This window comes from Coccinella septempunctata, chromosome 1, assembly GCF_907165205.1.
Source record: "Coccinella septempunctata chromosome 1, icCocSept1.1, whole genome shotgun sequence".
NCBI classification, from domain to species: domain Eukaryota; kingdom Metazoa; phylum Arthropoda; class Insecta; order Coleoptera; family Coccinellidae; genus Coccinella; species Coccinella septempunctata.
This window is the reverse complement of record NC_058189.1, coordinates 47,037,821-47,054,716: the sequence shown is the minus strand read 5'-3', so window position 1 is coordinate 47,054,716 and position 16,896 is coordinate 47,037,821. Positions and strand designations below refer to the sequence as shown.

The window sequence follows — 16,896 nt, the reverse complement described above, 5'->3', positions numbered from 1 at the left end:
ACTCATTAGAAGTGTCAGTGTGAAGTTTGAGGTCAAAAAAGTAAACCAAAGTTACGCAATAAATTGAAAGAAAGAAGATGTCCACCGAAATTGTGAAAATCGAAAAATAGGAGTATAGAGCCATCATCAAGTACCTGATGTATTTAAGAGGGTTAAGAGGTAAGCAGATTTACGGAGATATGCTTAATACCCTTGGTGATCAATGTCCTTCGTATGCGACCGTGAAAAATTAGACTGCAAGCTTCAAAAGAGGTAAATTTTCCATTGAAGATGATGGCCGATCGGGAAGGCCAGTTTCTGTGTCAGTACCCGATATGCATCCCCGATATGCATGCATCGATAATGCAGTTCATGACATGATTTTATCAGACCGTCGAATTGGGCTAAAACGGATATGAAGCACTGAATATTTCATACGAACGCGTTCATCATATAGTTCACGTCAATTTGGACATGAGAAGAATTGCTGCAAAATGGATCGATATGCATACCCGATATGCATGCATCGATAATGCAGTTCATGACATGATTTTATCAGACCGTCGAATTGGGCTAAAACGGATATGAAGCACTGAATATTTCATACGAACGCGTTCATCATATAGTTCACGTCAATTTGGACATGAGAAGAATTGCTGCAAAATGGATCCCCAAATGTTTGAATGTTGACCGAAAGCGTGCAAGGGTAGAAGCATCGCGTGGGATCTGTGCTCCGATTTGAAAACGATGTAGACTTCTTAAACCGAATTGTTACTGTGGATGAGACTTGGGTGCATTTCTACGATCCAGAAACAAAGCAACAATCGATGGAATGGCGACACTCTGGTTCTCCAAGACCTAAGAAGTTTCTGCTCGAAATGTTCTTGCTTCAGTTTTTTGGGATTGCCATGGGTAAATCATGATTGATTTTTCTAGATAAGGAAAGAAGAATAATCGGAGATTACTATTCGACATTACTGACCACTGAAGAGAAAAGACCAAAAGATGCGGAAAGCTATTTTGTTTGTATTTTTTTTTTGAAGGACAACGCACACAAATCTCATGTTGCCATACAAAAAATTCGTGATGTAGGGTTGAATTACTAGAACCCCCCCTTATTCACCAGATTTAGCTCCATCCGAATATCATCTCTTTCCTCAACTGAAAAGAAGTTTAAAAGACCGTAAATTTTCTTCCAACGAGTAGGTTATAAAAGCTGTGGAGGTCTGGTTTGCAGAGCAAGAAGAAACATTTTTTTTTTAAGTTTTAGAGACGTTGCAGGTTCGCTGTAATAAATGTATCCATAAGAGGAGAATATGTTGAGTAATAAAATATTTCGACATTGAAATTTTGTTTGGTTCCATAGTAGGCTAAGAATTTTTCAAAATATCCTCGTATATAGCCCAAGTAGTTATCATTGCAATAATCCATTTCGAAACATATTTAAATCTACAGGAATATCTCAAATACTCGTATATTTGGTCCGAGAACAGAGAAGAAAAAATCGAAGAATTTTGTGTAAGCAACCCTCTTACCGTGGAAATTGTGGAACGGTTTCAGCAGTATGTAGCGGAAATTGATGCTCTGAAAAGTCTACCTGATTATGAAGAGGTGGGACCAATCAGAATATCACTAGGTGATAATTTTTTAAGGATAACAATAAAAATATTCAACTAAATTTCGAAATTTTTCACATCATCAAAAAATGCGTGGTAAATTTTGAAAAGGTTTTTCTTTGCATTGAATAAAATTCCACTGTAGGCACTACAATTCATTTCATAGTACTAGAAAATGTTCTTACAATAAGTTAGTCGAGCTTTGAGAGTTCAGAATCATCATTGTTTGATTCAAGAACATTCCTTCTTCAAAACTTCTATTTCCAATACTTTCAAGCCAGTGGGAATATTTATAAATAACTAGAAATAAATAGTCGATTAGGTACATAAAATAATAGTTTTTCAAATGTAGTTGTATGAATTCAATTTATATTCACATTTAAATTAAAACTGAACACCTTGTTTCCTAGAAAATTTCAAATTAGCAGCTGTAATAGAAGCAAATGCTTGGAAGGTTATTTTGGGAAACAAACTTGTCGAAAAGAACAAGAAGAAATTGAACGAAATGGTGGATTTTATAAAAGCACAAGAAAAAATCATGAATAAACCCATTAGAGATTTGGATGAATGCAGGTAAAAAGAATATTCACATTAATCACATTAAATAAATGGACAAATTCCACAGTTGAATTGATTCTGATTTTCCAAAGCAATAATTCATACGTGTTCCATAAATACCTCTAACAATTCAGGATGTTATTGTCAGAGTCTCAAAGGTCCGGAAATAATTATTTTCTAAATAAATAACAAATCCCTCGATATTGTGGAAATGTTTTTAGATATTTGAACTCTTATTGCCTAGCTGGATGCGGCCATTTTCAACAATTCTTGTAATTAAGATTTGTTGAAATGTCTTTCATTGGTTAAACTAGTGCAGTGAGAGTGCATATTTTGATGTCAGTACAATAATTCAAAAAGATCTGCAGCTAATTCCACCACCAATGGAATTCGCTGTAAGGAAAAATTTCGTTAGTAAAACTGGTGCTAGAGATATAATTTCAAGATATCCTATTTCACACTTGTTGTTCTGTGATCCAGTGGAGCACTAGTCATATCAATACAAAACGCTATTAAATTCAAGGATCTCATAACGGCATCAACTTAATTTTTCAGGACTGCCCTTCTATGTCTTGAACTTATACGAGATCGCTTCATTGAAATGGATATGGAACTTAATTTAATGGAAGAGACTTATGCTGTCTTTCACAAATTCAAAATAGACACTCCGAAAGAGGACATTGAAAGGATTGATACTTTGAGATTTAATTTTGAAAATATGAATAATCACGTGAGTCATAAGCGTATCCTAAGGTGTTGAAAAAAATGACAAAATCGTATGAATATTCTCAGCAAAAAAAGTCTAACAAAGTATAGTTGTTTTCGCCAAACCCAGCAGCAAGAAAAAAAGAAATATTCGATAGAGTGCAATCTCTTACCAATTTACAGGCAAAGCAGGTCCAATCCAACATTTCACAACTTCAAGGGCCCCTGCTCCAAGAATTGACCGAAGGTGTGGAAAATTTCAAGATCGAAGTTGAAAAATTCGATAAGGATTTCGATGAGGTCGGTCCAATGGTACCGGGATTGTCAGCCAGAGAGGCGAGTGACAGGGTGTTGATTTTCCAAGATCGGTTCGATGATCTCTGGAGGAAGTACGACATGTATAGCAGCGGTGAGCGACTGTTTGGACTGGAGGTAAATGAATATCCCATACTCTGGAAGAGGAAGAAGGAATTCAATCTGTTGAATAAGCTGTACGGACTCTATTTGGCTGTCAATCACAGTATTGATGGCTATAATGATATACTTTGGACAGACGTTGACATAGAACAGATTCTGAATGAGTTGATGGATTTCCAAAATAGGTAAGTCAAAAGAAGATATTTGTTCTAATTTATTTGGTTTTCATTTTTCCTTTTATCAATAAAAATGTCGTTTGAATTAAACGTATTGTAGTATATTATTCAAAAATATCATATGACTCATTCACCGTAAGCTCAAATCTGACCAGTGTGAGGTCTTTCCACTATCTTTTCGACATTTTATACAGGGTGTTTTCAAATTGAATGTCAATATTTGTGGGGGTGATTATTGGGCCCATTTTAAGAGAAAAACTTTATATGAACATATGTCCTAAACGTCTTACCTTTTTAGATACAGGGTGGTAAAGTTTTCAAAAATAAATCATTTATTATCAATATCTACAATACCACTTCGAATATTTCAATGACATTTGTCATACATGTATACTATGAATCAAGAGGCATTTTTTAATGTATCACTTTTTACTTAATTTCCACCAGTGGCGTTCGTACGTAATTTGACCTACCTATTTTGGCAGACATTGATGGTACGCCACAGATTTTTCCTGAAATAAAAATTATTTTTGAAATTCCCAATCATTTCTTACCAAAGTTGATCACTTAACTTTTTTCAATCCGATTCACGGTTTCCGCTTGAAAAAATAAAAACCGTTTCTCTGCATGATCATAATATCCTCAATACATATACTTCATTCAATTTTATTTTAGCAGTCGGTTGGCCATGGAAATTTGACACATTTCACTCTGTATAGTACGAAAATGTGAGGTTATGAAGCTTGTCAAAACATTTTTGGGTTTTAAATCAACGCTATGTTGCCCGTTCTACGTGAAAGTTTCTGTTATTATGTATTTTATCACAATGTCGAATCTCTTCGGAAAATATGTGACGAACATAATTGAAGTTTATACAAACTGATTGAAGGCATACCAAATCCAGTTATTTGCATGGAAAATACAAGAGATCAGTATAATATCATAATATGCACTAGCTTGAGGAGAGTTAATGTTCGTTATCTTTTTTGGCTTACATCATTTGTAGATTTCAAAAATATCAACCCGAAGATGAAATGCATTTGATGCAGTGGTCGGAAATGGGTATCTCCCGAAGGAATTAACAGATAATTACAAGAATGTTAAATTCTTCAACAAAAATCATCTTGCATCAATATAAGTAAAAGGAATTGAAGGAAGTTTCAAGTTAAGATGCAACTTCTCCGTTGAACAAAAATTTCACATGAATAAACAAGTAACAGGGCAACTTGCGCGTATTTGTGGCTATTCATCTTAATAAATTGATGTTATAACAATAATTAGGTATTTATTGGTACCTTAAGACATTTACATTGTATAGGACAAGTCAAATGAAAAATAGAAAAATCCATTTTAGGGAACTTATTCTCCGATGACATTTATGGAAAATCCTGTAGTAAACTTTTCGCATTTACACTCAAACATAAAATTCTCAAATGCCACCACTTTTTTGGGTCTCCCAATAGAAGGAAATTCTTTGTCATCCTCTTCATTCACAATCTTTCTGATTGTGGAAATATACGGCTGAAATATAAGTCGCTTAGATTCAGATGAAACATTATATAAATTCTCTTACATTGAATATGTTCGCTACCGTCTGACGTATTGTGGATTTTAGAATATCAGGGTATAACTATTTGAATGAGCGGACCTGAATTCTAAATAGCTTCCTGAAACCCTGTCTCACTTTCGGCTTTTTCGTAATAGAAATTGATATTAGTAGTGGCAACGGCGTTATGACGTTAACGACATTTCATGAGTGCCAACCTAACTTCGTTCTAGTTACAAAAACTTGAGAAAATTATTTCATGGCCAACCGACTGCTAAAATAAATTTGAATGAAGTATACATATAACAATATCACCATGCAGAGACATACGTAGATTTTATTTTTTTAGATGAAACCCGTGGGTCGGACTCAAAAATTCAAGATATCAAATTTGCTCATAGTTGAATACAGTCAGTGGCGTGCTACTGACTGTCTAAATAATACCACCCTGTATCTCAAAAGGTAAGACGTTTAGGACATATGTTTATATGAAGTTTTCTTCTTAAAATGGGCCCAAAAATTACGCCAAATAATATTGACATTCAATTAGGAAACACCCTGTATAGCAAAGTAGATCATAAATTTATATTCCAAGATTTATAAAGATAGCAAAAAGGACATTTTTGGACGTGAAAATTCCTTGTTATATTTCAGCATAACTTTTCAATTTTCATCAGGATACCAAATTTTTCCTACAAGTTATGAATCCTCTGTCTAGGTGGGTATGAAAAATTACATTTTCACTTCTCGTTACTTAAAATAGTGCAATCTGAAATATATCTGTACAGGGTGGGCAAATTTCGATGTTTTAGCACTACAGCTTTCAAACCAGAGAAGATAGACAAAATCTGATACCCCATTTTCGTTCTCTTTTTCTGAGAAACTTACAATGGTATTAGTGATTTTTGGCCACTTTCTTTTGTTTTCGAGATATAAGCAAAAATTGGAAAAATGGCGATATCGAAATAAATTTATATCTCCGCTAATACTGATGATAGAGCTCTGAAATTGAAACATTATACAGGCACTTTTTTACGTAGAATCCAGTGGCGTGCTCGCATTTTTAGCAGGATTTTTAATTACGGCGCTATGACCCAAAGTTATGTTTTTTTAAATGGGAACACTAGTTTTCTGCGCAATTTCTTGAAAGCTTAATTTTTACTGATTTCAAAAATATAAAACATCATATGGTTTGTATCAATATAAATAATAGAAAATGGTCAAAAACACTTTTTCCCAATATTTCTATGGTTTCAACTTTTGACGAGCACAGAAAAATAGAGTTTCCTATAACAAAAGCAATCTCCTTCCGGCAATGTCATTCTTTCTATGCTTTTTACCAATTTTCACAAAATTTAAATCAAGAAATATTTCATAAATTTTCATAATAATGAAAGGACTTATAAAAAGAGACACTGGTTATCATATGATGCTATATTTTTCTATGCTCATCAAAAGTTGAAACCAGAAATATGAGTGGAGTGGAGTGGAGTGGAGTGGAGTGGAGTGGAGTGGAGTGGAGTGGAGTGGAGTGGAGTGGAGTGGAGTGGAGTGGAGTGGAGTGGAGTGGAGTGGAGTGGAGTGGAGTGGAGTGGAGTGGAGTGTAGTGGAGTGGAGTGGAGTGGAGTGGAGTGGAGTGGAGTGGAGTGGAGTGGTGTGGAGTGGAGTGGCGTGGCGTAGCGTGGAGTGGCGTGGCGTGGCGTGGCGTGGCGTGGCGTGGCGTGGCGTGGAGTAGAGTAGAGTAGAGTAGAGTAGAGTAGAGTAGAGTAGAGTGGAGAGGAGTGGAGTGGAGTAGAGTAGAGTAGAGTGGAGTAGAGTGGAGTAGAGTGGAGTAGAGTGGAGTAGAGTGGAGTAGCGTGGAGTGGAGTAGAGTAGAGTAGAGTAGAGTGGAGTGGAGTGGAGTGGAGTGGAGTGGAGTGGAGTGGAGTGGAGTGGAGTGGAGTGGAGTTGAGTGGAGTGGAGTGGAGTGGAGTGGAGTGGAGTGGAGTGGAGTGGAGTGGAGTGGAGTGGAGTGGAGTGGAGTGGAGTGGAGTGGAGTGGAGTGGAGTGGAGTGGAGTGGTGTGGAGTGGAGTGGAGTGGAGTGGAGTGGAGTGGAGTGGAGTGGAGTGGAGTGGAGTGGCGTGGCGTGGGGTGGAGTGGAGTGGAGTGGAGTGGAGTGGAGTGGAGTGGAGTGGAGTGGAGTGGAGTGGAGTGGAGTGGAGTGGAGTGGAGTGGAGTGGGGTGGAGTGGAGTGGAGTGGAGTAAAGAGGAGTAGAGTGGAGTGGAGTTGAGTATAGTGGAGTGGACAAATGAAGTGAATTCGGTCTTAGCATTCACTACCACCCAAGAGTTTTTCCAAATTCTTTCGTAACGATGAAAAGTTTGAGAGCCACTAATTCAGATCATGTGAAATTTCCAGTAATATTTCTATATTGAAGTGAACTGTTCTAATCTTCTTTTGGATGTCGACACTCTGTGTCCTACGTTGATATGGGGGTACAAACTGCTTCTTATTCGACTTATTCCCATCATACCTTTACATCTTCAATAAGTAGGTACAAATTTTTATGGAATATTTCATCTTATCGGTCAAAAGATGTTTCGTTCTACAGATTTGGCACGTAGTATCGCAAAAAGAAAAAAATATATAAAATATTCACCGGAAAGAAAATGACGATATACATCCTAGGTTCTAGAGTATCATATTTTATAGCTGTTAACTGTAGCACTTAAGTATGTAGCATAATTCTCTTTACAAAAGAAATAGATTTTTATCAATTAAATATTCTTTCTTTAACTAGATGTCGTAAACTACCCAAAGCACTTAAGGATTGGCCCGCATTTTTAGATTTGAAGAAAAAAATCGACGATTTCAGTGAAACATGCCCACTTTTAGAGCTAATGACCAACAAGGTAAATAAGTATATAAGAACTGATTCGATAGTAAGTGTTGATAAAATTAGATGAGGAAAATACAAACTCGCGCATTGAAACTCATGTTCAGTCCACAGTTTAATTGTTTTAGTTGTTAATCTGTAAATTTACTCATTTTGTCGTGATTCCTCAGTTTCTTGCATGATCTACAAACCTAGACAAATTTTTTTTTATTAGATTTCAAGAAGAAACCAAAGTGTCATTTTTATTTAGATGATTCATAAAAATTCTCTGGTGAATATCTGGTATCAATGTGAAACGTTTTACTTGTTTTAATTTGTGAAGGCCATGAAAGAGCGTCATTGGAAGAGACTATCAGAGGTTTGTCATTATAATTTCGACGTGGATAATCCAGCGTTCACTCTAAGGGGTGTAGTGGAAGCGCCGTTACTTCAATATAAAGACGACGTTGAAGATATCTGCATAAGCGCTGTTAAGGAGAAAGATATAGAAGCCAAACTGAAGCAAGTCATTGCGGATTGGGCAATTGCTGATTTATCATTTTCGAATTTCAAATCGAGAGGTGAATTGTTACTGAAAGGTAGCGAAACAGGGGATATTATAATGGCCTTGGAAGACAGCTCTATGATAATGAATGGATTGCTTAGCAACAGGTGAGTTAATGACGGATATCGAAGAACGAAGAAACTAATTTTTAAATCATACGTATTCTTTTTCAACATCTAATACAGGATAATTTTGCTTTGTTCATACGTATCATATCTTTTTCTGATGAAAATATTCCAAAATTATAATCAAACTTGGTCCACGTAGAAAAAATTGACGAATAATGAAGTAAGGTAAGAAATTTTTTGAAAAACACAAGAACTCAAATATCTCGGAAACTTTTGATTTTTGGTTATCAATAAATATGGCTCAAACCACAGCAAATCAGTGATACTAACACCTATTGGAACACCTTATTTGGATACACCCTGTATATTTAAAGAAACATTTGTTTGCTACATAACAAAAAACGAAAATGTCAGGAAAACTAACCACGTCACTGGATTTTTCGATAAGTTCAAAGGTAACTGAGATACAAAAAGTGATACTTTATAATTCGACCCTGTATCTCAAAAACCAGAAGAGATATCAAAATTCTGATTCCGCAATTTTTAATTCCATAAAAAATAGCACATTTCGCGAAAATCGCAATCCTCTATCTTAGAGATAAGGGAAATACCCAAAAATGGGTTACCCTATATATTTGGTCATTAATTTGAACCATTTATTTCTTATATGAATTATCTACCTCCTTGGGTAGAACTATGAAATACCTATATAGTACATCAGTTGGCCCAACAAAAAAATAGGCGATCGTTTATTTTCTCTCTTGTAAAAAGTAACCGCTCAGAACTCAGAATGAGGATTATGACTTTGACATGTGAATTATTTCGAAGGTACAATCAGCCCTTCAAAAAAGATATTCAATTGTGGGTTCAGAAGTTAGTGAACACTTCGGAAATTCTGGAAAAATGGCTTCTCGTTCAAAATCTTTGGATCTACTTGGAAGCGGTGTTTGTCGGAGGAGATATTGCTCGTCAATTGCCAGCTGAAGCGAAGAGGTTCAGTGTAAGTGAGAATAAAAATGAGGTTGACGCATACATGACATAGGTATATACTATAAGAGGAGTTTATACCACGGGACTTTCTCGCCATCCTTATAAGGCGTAAATGGGGAAAAACTACAAGAATCTGGGGTGTTGCCAGAACACTGGAACGATAAGTAGAAGTTACGAATATAACAATAGTTTCCACATTCGTCGAAAAGATGGCAGCACTTAACGAACGTCTTTTGTCAATTCCACCAGGATACAAATTGTAGCCAATAGCGAAACTTTTCGAGAAATTTTTTCATGTGAAAATTCATAGAAGAGATAATTTCAGCTCGGCAAGTTAATAACATGAATGAATCTCTGTTCTTCAGTTTAATTTTTGACTTTCCGAGCTGACGAACTGATTGAATTATAATGAAAACCCCATATAAATCAGTGGTTTCTGACGTAAGATATTCATTTTCTCTTTTTGAACTGACCACTAAAACGGTGTAGACCCCTCTTAAATGCTCGATTTGCAAAGAATACCTTTGACCAGTAAATTTTTCACAAACTGGACTCTCATATTTCCGAAATGGTTGACCCGAATGATAATTTTGGAAATCACTAATTGCTTTCTAATGGTCCAATCAAATGTATTATACAATTTACTTTTTCCAAAGGATTTCATTCTTCATCATTTGATTCACTGTAGAACATAGATAAATCCTGGGTGAAAATAATGGCTAGAGCACATGAAGTCACAAATGCTGTGGACTGCTGTACCGGAGATGAAACGATGGGACAAATTCTACCGCACCTCCTAGAACAATTGGAGAGTTGTCAAAAAAGTTTAACTGGATACCTTGGTGAGTAATGATCTTATCTCATCTATAACGCATCTGAGGTTTATTTGATTTTTTTTTGTCTTCTTAGAATCGAAAAGACTCTTGTTCCCAAGATTCTTCTTCATTTCTGATCCTGTTCTGTTGGAGATCTTAGGACAAAGTTCGAATCCAGCTTCTATACAGCCTCATTTGCCCAGCTTATTTGATGCAATTTATTGGGTAAGGATAGATTTTTCTGAGTTAAGTGAGTACAAGTTTCGAATTACCGGTGATGCACATAAGGGTCTCGTTATCGAGTCTCGTCAAATTACGTCTTTTATTCAAGACAAGGCGCGAAGATGTCGTTTCCTCGAGGAAACAAAACGAATCTTCTATCAATATCTTCTCCAGTCTCGTGCAGAAATGCTGCAGTGATAAGAGAAAGTTTGAGTTGAAGATGGACTTTAAATTGTGTCCCGAAACAGACTATAGTCCAGCTCCAATTTGAAAAGATATACAGGGTGACCAGAGACCATGGTGTATGTGAATCGTTGCGAAAAAACGATGGGGTGATTCCTTGTCAAAAAAGAGGGGCGCTCTTTCACATTAATTTTTCTTTTTCAAGGCTCACGCCTAGTTACAGCTCCCTGAAAATGTCACCGGAAAAAAAGGTTCTGGATTTTTTCTTAAAAATGCAAAACTGACAAGAATGAAATCTTAGCTCAGCTAACGATCTCTTCATACATTTTATATACTGATGCAAGAAATGAACCCTTCATTCTGAAAAGATCCTGAGAAACTAGTCATAAAAAGTTTTCAGGGGCAACAAAAATATGTTTAATACGAAAAATACAATGGTGATAACGGAAAATAATATATTATTTTTTTGGAATTACTTATCAAACAAAAAAATTAATCATAGAGAAACTTTACGCAAAAACTGTTGGCTTAATGATTATTTAAAAAATGGTGACTAGTGCCTTTTTCGAAATGACGGGTTCAAATGGTTTTCATTTCGCTTGAACAAAACCACACAACGCTTTGAATTGTCAACCCCCCGTTGTTTCTGGTCAGGTGTAAGCAAACTCGGCACGCTCTTCGAAACCAACTTGCGCATGCCCAAATTTCGATATAAGATTGTTAAGACACTACCTTTGATATCTTTAGGATGTTAGTTATCTCACCCAAGTTTATTTCCTGAAGAACTGCCAGATTTGCAATGCTCAGCATCATCCTGATTTCCCGAGTGCAGAGAATTATGCTTTTCAAGCTTCTCAAGTATTCAACAGTATTTTTTTTTCTTTATTGAAAACTTTCTGATCCATACACGACATAGCTTTGTATTCGTTGTTTTGAAAATAACAAAACTGGAGTCACTAAAATGACTGTAGCCTCTAAACTAACGGTCAGAATGCCATGAAAAGTTGACAACTTACTACTCTGAACAACGTTGGCATATATGTGCCGCCAGACTGAGAACTCATTGAGGGATGTTGTCGCGTGACTTAATATCGAAAAATAATGGACCAAAAACGGATGCATTACTATGTAAGAAAGGGTAGATATAAAGATTTTGTTTTGAGAAAGATCTTCAGAGACGAGTATACGTCTTATGAAAGACTCGATTCTAGACAAGACTATATGGCGCACGAGAACTTTACGTTAAATAGGCGACACGAGGCCTTTTATTTTGTAATAAACTTTTTAGTTTAGTCTCTGAAACAAAATCAATTAAAAATTGAAATAAACGATTTGCTCCTGCGTAAATTCTTGCACCAATTTGTCAGGAGCAAATCAACTAGAAAATTATAATTTCAACGTTCTTTATTTTCAGTTCATTGTCAGGCAACAATTTTTTCTAGTTAATTTGCTGCTGACAAATTAGTGCAAGAATTTACGCAGGAGCAAATCGTTTATTTAAATTTTTAATGGATTTTGTTTCAGAGATTGGGAGTGAAAACCCTAAAAAGTTTGCTAAAAAATGCAGAATCCTCCCAGAATAAATTTCAATCGATATCTTTTATTTTCACTGCAAAAATTACTGGAACAGGTTGACTTCGACGAAAAAAAGACGGATAGTATAGTAGCAATGAATTCTGATCTTGGAGAAAAAGTTCCATTCGAGAAACCAGTACAATGCTCTGGTGCTGTAGAATCTTGGCTCACACAGTTGCTGATCACCGTGAAGGAAACTGTAAGAAACGTTATAGCGACTCAGGCTCAGTGTCTGAACGATCCTGAATATAATTTCGTCGTTGGATTTCAGCAGTTTTGTGGACAGGTTTGTATTCAATCTTTTAAATTAAAGTTTTGTCACGATAAAACGTTTTGTATGAATCGCGTATCTATACTTCATTCAAATTTATTTTAGCAGTCGGTTGGCCATGAAATAATTTTCTCAAGTTTTTGTAACTAGAACGAAGTTAGGTTGGCACTCATTAAATGTCGTTAATGTCATAACGCCGTTGCCACAACTAATATCAATTTTTATTACGAAAATGCCGAAAGTGATTGAAAAAAGAGACAGGGTTTCAGGAAGTGCTATTTAGAATTCAAGTCCGCTCATTCAAATAGTTATACCCTGATATTCTAAAATCCACAATACGTAAGATGATTTCGAACATATTCAATGTAAGAGAATTTATATATGTTTCATCTGAATCTAAAAGACTTATTTATATTTCAGCTGAATATTTCCACAATCAGAAAGATTGTGAATGAAGAGTATGACAAAGAATTTCCCTCTATTGGGAGACCCAAAAAAGTGGTGGCATTTGGGAATTTTATGTTTGAGTGAATTAATGCGAAAAGTTTACTACAGGATTTTCGAATGTCATCGTAGAATAATTTTCCGAAAATTGATTTTTCTATTTTTCATTTGACTTGTCCTATACAATGTAAATGTCTTAAGGTACTAATAAATACCTATAATTATTATTATTACATCAATGTATTAAGATGAATAGCCACAAATACGCGCGAGTTGCCCTGTTACTTGTTTATTCGGTGAAGTTGCATCTTAACTTGAAACTTCCTTCAACTACTTTTACTTATATTGATGCAAGATGATTTTTGTTGAAGAATTTAACATTCTTGTAATGATCTGTTAATTCCTTCGGGAGATACCCATTCCCAACCACTGCATCATATGCATTTCATCTTCGGGTTAATATTTTTGAAATCTACAAATGATGTAAGCCAAAGAAGATAACGAACATTAACTCTCCTCAAGCTAGTGCATATTATGATATTATACTGATCTCTTGTATTTTCCATGCAAATAACTGGATTTGGTATTCAATCAGTTTGTATAAACTTCAATTATGTTCGTCACATATTTTCCGAAGAGATTCGACATTGTGATAAAATACGTAATAACAGAAACTTTTACGTAGAACGGGCAACATAGCGTTGATTTAAAACCCAAAAATGTTTTGACAAGCTTCATAACCCCACATTTTCGTACTATACAGAGTGAAATGTGTCAAATTTCCATGGCCAACCGACTGCTAAAATAAAGTTGAATGAAGTATATATATATAGTCCATTCAAGAATGATTGACATCCCAGTAGGTCTTGAAAATCCAGACGCAGCTTAATATCTGATCACAAAATATCTTCAATAATTTCTTTAGTTTCACTCACAGAACAGGAATATGCAAATATAACCTAGACAAGTATTTGTAAAGAAGAAATATTTGAATTCAGAACATTTTAATCAGCATTCAAAATTGAAACATTTATTTTTCCAATTTGTACGATTAAATTAAGAACATAAATAGCAGTACAAAATTCAAATTATCGTCGGTCAGTGCATAGATTCACACATAATAGGACTATAGCTCACTGTTTATTATGATCATTATGCCAAAAAAATTATATCGGAAATAATATGCGGGCTTGTATACGCACTAGAAAGTTGGCATTCACTCATTCGATTAGACAATTTCCTTGCGTAATTCTTATTCAATTATTCGATCATTGATTTTTTTATGAATACTTGCCTATCTGCAGCTGACCCCATAAAAAATAATTACATATAAGTGAATTAGGAGAACGAGAAAGCCAGCAAATTTCAACAAGCCCGGAAAAGTCGCAACCAAAGAAAACAGGGTGGATAACTTTGATTGGTTTTTTCACTTTGTGTTTCCTGTTGGTTATTTCCATTGGCGAATGCAAATAAAAATAATTTTGATGAAAATTAGCACCCATCCAGCATTAACAAAATGATGTCCCCATTATGCTCGAAGCTAAGCCTGAGTACTATGTGTTCTTATGCGCCTGATATGCAAATTTGCTGAATTTTAGTTGACTGCGATTTCTTGTGTCGTAGTTATATACATCTCCAATTTTCTCAATATGATGTATTTTAGGAGATATATACAGGTGAATTTCATAATTATTTGCTGTCTGAAAGTTGTTCATTGAGACTCCAGGAGATCCAGGCCAAACATTAAGCGTATAACCCTTTTTTATGCTTTTGCTCTCTGTGGCTCTTTCATAAGCGATAATATTGGAGCTCATTCTAGCTAGAATATATAGTAGTATGCGCTAAGGAGTCCCTCCTGGTTGATAGCGTTCTTTAGGTTCATCAATGTATAATAACCACTATTCATGTTTCTGCACGCTTCTTCTACATGGTCTGCCCGACTGAGAGTGTCATTGAGATGAATGCCCAAAAATTTGGCTGTTCTTTTAGGTTTCAATATGTGCTCATTATTAATCTTCACTGCTATGTTTTCTTCTTGAGTAATTAAACTCTTGTGAAAGTTAAAACAGACAGTTTTAGCATGGTTCAGTATCAGTTTGTTCGTAGACCACCTCTTACTAAACTCCTTGACCACAGTAGTGGTCTTATTCAATTAGTCTGGCGTGGAGACGGAAATTATAACTGAGACATCATCTACAAACTCGAATAACCTTCCCACTGATATGTGCTTTGGAAGATAATTAGCAAATATCAATAAAAGCAAAGGGCTGCCATTACTACCCTGAATTACCCCAGAATCAATATCTTATCCAGAAGAGATGTAATCTTCAATTAGAACGACAAATTTAGGTTCATGCATGATTCTATTCAGTATTTGATCTTACCCCTTAATCCTAGAGCCTGAAGTTTGTCCATAATGAAGTCGAAGTCCAGGCAATCAAAGGCACGTGACCGTGACGAATCGTAGCACAATGCTAGTACAAATTCTCCATGATCTGGGACGTATTGCACACATTCTGTGCTGTTTCTATGGAGTGGCCCGTTCTGAATCCATGCTGCTCCCTGGCCAGTATGTCATGTTTTTTCAGAAATTTATTGATTCGAACGACGAATATGTTTTTACGAATCTTGGAAAAGATACTAACCGTCTGTTCCGATATTCCTGAACAGTACTGTCAGTATTTCAGAAACGATGCCTATTGGCCCAGTCGTTCGAGTTCTATTGTTATTCGATTGCGGGCCAGTAAAACCAGCAATATCGGAACAGGCCCCAAGCAGTGCCACAGGTCGGTAATATTCAATAGACAGTGGCTCATCTTTTTTATAAATTGGTATCACCAGAGATGTCTTCAGAAAGTTAGGGAGTTTGCCCCTCTCAACAGATATGTTAATAAGGACCTCTGATATTATTGCTGCAATTTCAATCTTACACTTCTCGATAACATATGTTGAAACTTCATCAAAACCAGTTGATTTTTTAATAGGTAGTCCTGAGATGATATCTTCTACCTCGTAACCATATATAGGAAAGAAATAAAAGGTCTCACCTGAAGTTTTATAAATGTCCGACATTTTCTGTCGAACCTCTATGTAAAATTATTATCGAATTTAATTTCAGTTGAACTCAGGTAAGTCTCGATCGATTAAGAATATTAATTTTTAGGCTGGACTTCTTGGACTACAATTACTGTGGACTTCGAATGCAGAGCTAGCCTTGAGGAAATGCAAAATTGATCGCATGATTATGAAGAATACCAATCAGAAATTCTTAGATCTCCTCAATGCTCTCATAGACTTAACTTCGAAAAATTTATCCAAAATGGAAAGAGTACGATTCGAAACTATGGTTACTATTCATGTCCATCAGAGGTTTTGTGACAGCAAGTGACGAAATTAATTAAAATTTTATTGATATGACTTTGTTCGCAGGGATATATTTGACAACATAGTCAAATTAAGAATTAGGTACTTGACAGATTTCGAATGGCAGAAACAGAGTAGATTTTACTTCAATGAAGACACCGATGAAACAACTGTCAGGATAACAGATGTTATATTCATATATCAAGATGAATATCTTGGTATAACTGAACGATTAGCTATAACACCTCTAACGGACAGATGCTATATCACTTTGGCCCAGGCGATATGTAATTACCCAAATGTTATCATTCTTTTCCTCTACTTTCTTGTACCTATTTTTTTGCGAGCTTCTTCGATTTTGTTGCTATTCAGGATCCTTCTTCTCAGAACAACACTTGATAGCCTGTATGTTAGCCCGTCAGTAAAAGCAAAAAGCAAAAAGCAATTAATGACCGAGTCACACGTTCAATCGCCCCTTTATCTAGTATTGGTATCTTAGTGACCAACAGCCAGACGAAAAGAGTTTGCGGATGAAAAGTGTATGCGG

The 16,896-nt window shown here is 35.6% G+C and overlaps 1 protein-coding gene across 1 annotated transcript in view; it reads left to right on the top strand.

Moving 5' to 3' along the window:
* Window positions 1-16,896, top strand: part of LOC123322782 (dynein axonemal heavy chain 8-like) — a 69,999-nt gene that overhangs the window by 2,251 nt on the left and 50,852 nt on the right. Inside the window, 12 exon segments of the mRNA XM_044910801.1 lie at window positions 1,435-1,615; window positions 2,006-2,168; window positions 2,709-2,883; window positions 3,042-3,460; window positions 7,779-7,890; window positions 8,197-8,525; window positions 9,315-9,486; window positions 10,165-10,318; window positions 10,386-10,516; window positions 12,327-12,557; window positions 16,150-16,355; window positions 16,416-16,636. Of these exon segments, the coding sequence (XP_044766736.1) occupies window positions 1,435-1,615; window positions 2,006-2,168; window positions 2,709-2,883; window positions 3,042-3,460; window positions 7,779-7,890; window positions 8,197-8,525; window positions 9,315-9,486; window positions 10,165-10,318; window positions 10,386-10,516; window positions 12,327-12,557; window positions 16,150-16,355; window positions 16,416-16,636 (2,494 nt within the window).